Genomic DNA, 2,022 nt, shown 5'->3' on the forward strand with positions numbered 1-2,022 from the left:
TGTGTGTGTGTGTGTGTGTGTGTGTGTGTGTGTGTGTGTGTGTGTGTGGTTGCAAAACTCGTTTTAGTATCTCGGCTGTGAAACAAGCTGCAACATTACTGTACCGCCAGATTAAAGGTTTATTTTGTGTTTTGCTGCTCCTCCCACAGTTTGGGAAAAACCCAAACGATAAATAAATGACAACTTGTGAGTCAGTCAGGAGCACAGCTCAGGCTTCAGCAGTCGTACGGAAACACAAAGCGAACAAAATCTGGATAAACGGCATTTCCCCCCGTAGATAACAGTCGGGTTGTCTTACTCCCATAAACTTCACACTTTTATTTTTTACAGTTTTTACATCAAAACATCTTTATTTTTCCTCTCTCAGTGCTGCTCCTACAGAAAACATTTCTGCAGGATCTCACCGTTCCTGTAGCGTAACGTTTTATTCCTCGTTTTGGAGACTCCATCTGNGCTTTAAATATGAATAAATATAAATAAATACAGACATAAAGTAAATAGTAAATGATTGTGCTGTTATCTGCTACAGCAGACAGACTTTGCTCAACTAAAATCTCAGATCAGCTTAAATAAAACATTTAAAAAGTGCCTAAAATAGGATTAAAGTTTCAAACTGTTACAGTTTATAAAGTTTGGTCTTCATGGAGACAGAAACATTTTTATGTCACCTGCAGGATGAATCAAAGTTAAAAATGTTAGTTTTTTTAAACCCTGTTCAGATCATCTGTCGCCTGGAAGCAGGGAGGTCAAAGAGCAAACACACCAAAGAAAGTCTTCCCCTCGTCGGTCTCCAGGTCCGACAGCTGACTGGTCTCCGTCCACAGCCGGTCCCCTTTCTTCAGGCTGAACACGGCCCCCAGGTAGATGGAGCTGTAGCAGCCCTGGCCCCGTTTCCCGCCCTCCTCCGGCCCGTTTTGACACGCTGACCTCACAGCGCTCATCAGGGACACTTTGCTTCCTATGGAGTCCGAGAAGCGCCAGATCCTGTGGCTGAGGGGCGTGGGGCGCCGGGCGTGCCCCGCCTCCTCGCTGCAGGACACCCGGAACGAGGCCTGGCTGTAGACGAAGTACAGGCCCGTCTGTGGGACCAGGATCTGGTTCTGGTGGAGGCGGAGTCCGCCCTGAGCGAAGGCCTGGCCCATGTCGTTGCTCCACTCCAGCGCCGAGTCGCCGGCATCGCCGTCGTAGTTACCTGAAAATAAACGAGATTATGTTCAGTCTCTGATTTACAAACCAAACCGTATCCAGGTGTGGAGCTGAAATAATCCAGGTGTGGAGCTGAAATAATCCAGGTGTGGAGCTGAAATAATCCAGGTGTGGAGCTGAAATAATCTAGGTGTGGAGCTGAAATAATTCAGGTGTGGAGCTGAAATAATCTAGGTGTGGGGCTGAAATAATCTAGGTGTGGGGCTGAAATAATCTAGGTGTGGAGCTGAAATAATCTAGGTGTGGAGCTGAAATAATCNATAATCCAGGTGTGGGGATGAAATAATCTAGGTGTGGAGCTGAAATAATCTAGGTGTGGAGCCGAAATAATCCAGGTGTGGAGCTGAAATAATCCAGGTGTAGGGCTGAAATAATCCAGGTGTGGGGATGAAATAATCCAGGGTTGGGGCTGAAATAATCCAGGTTTGGGGCTGAAATAATCTAGGTGTGGGGCTGAAATAATCCAGGGTTGGGGCTGAAATAATCTAAAGGTGGTGCTGAAATAATGCAGGTGTGGAGCTGAAATAATCCAGGTGTGGAGCTGAAATAATCTAGGTGTGGAGCTGAAATAATTCAGGTGTGGAGCTGAAATAATCTAGGTGTGGGGCTGAAATAATCTAGGGGTGGGGCTGAAAATTTTCAGGTGTGGGGCTGAAATAATCCAGGTGTGGGGCTGAAATAATCCAGGTGTGGAGCTGAAATAATCCAGGTTTGGGGCTGAAATAATCTAAAGGTGGTGCTGAAATAATCTAGGTGTGGAGCTGAAATAATCTAGGTGTGGAGCTGAAATAATCTAGGTGTGGGGCTGAAATAATC

The 2,022-nt window shown here is 46.1% G+C and overlaps 1 protein-coding gene across 1 annotated transcript; it reads right to left on the bottom strand.

Annotated features, from left to right (window-relative positions):
* Positions 1–453: 453 nt before the first annotated feature.
* On the bottom strand, positions 454–1,187 carry LOC106512019 (tumor necrosis factor; the record flags this gene model as incomplete). The annotated part of the gene is given in 1 exon segment (XM_014000723.1): positions 454–1,187. A coding segment is annotated over 1 exon segment (396 nt). The 5' UTR covers positions 1,143–1,187.
* Between the last annotated feature and the right edge of the window lie 835 nt (positions 1,188–2,022).

Source organism: Austrofundulus limnaeus, unplaced genomic scaffold (assembly GCF_001266775.1).
Source record: "Austrofundulus limnaeus strain Quisiro unplaced genomic scaffold, Austrofundulus_limnaeus-1.0 Scaffold3901, whole genome shotgun sequence".
In the NCBI taxonomy this organism is placed as follows: Eukaryota; Metazoa; Chordata; class Actinopteri; order Cyprinodontiformes; family Rivulidae; genus Austrofundulus; species Austrofundulus limnaeus.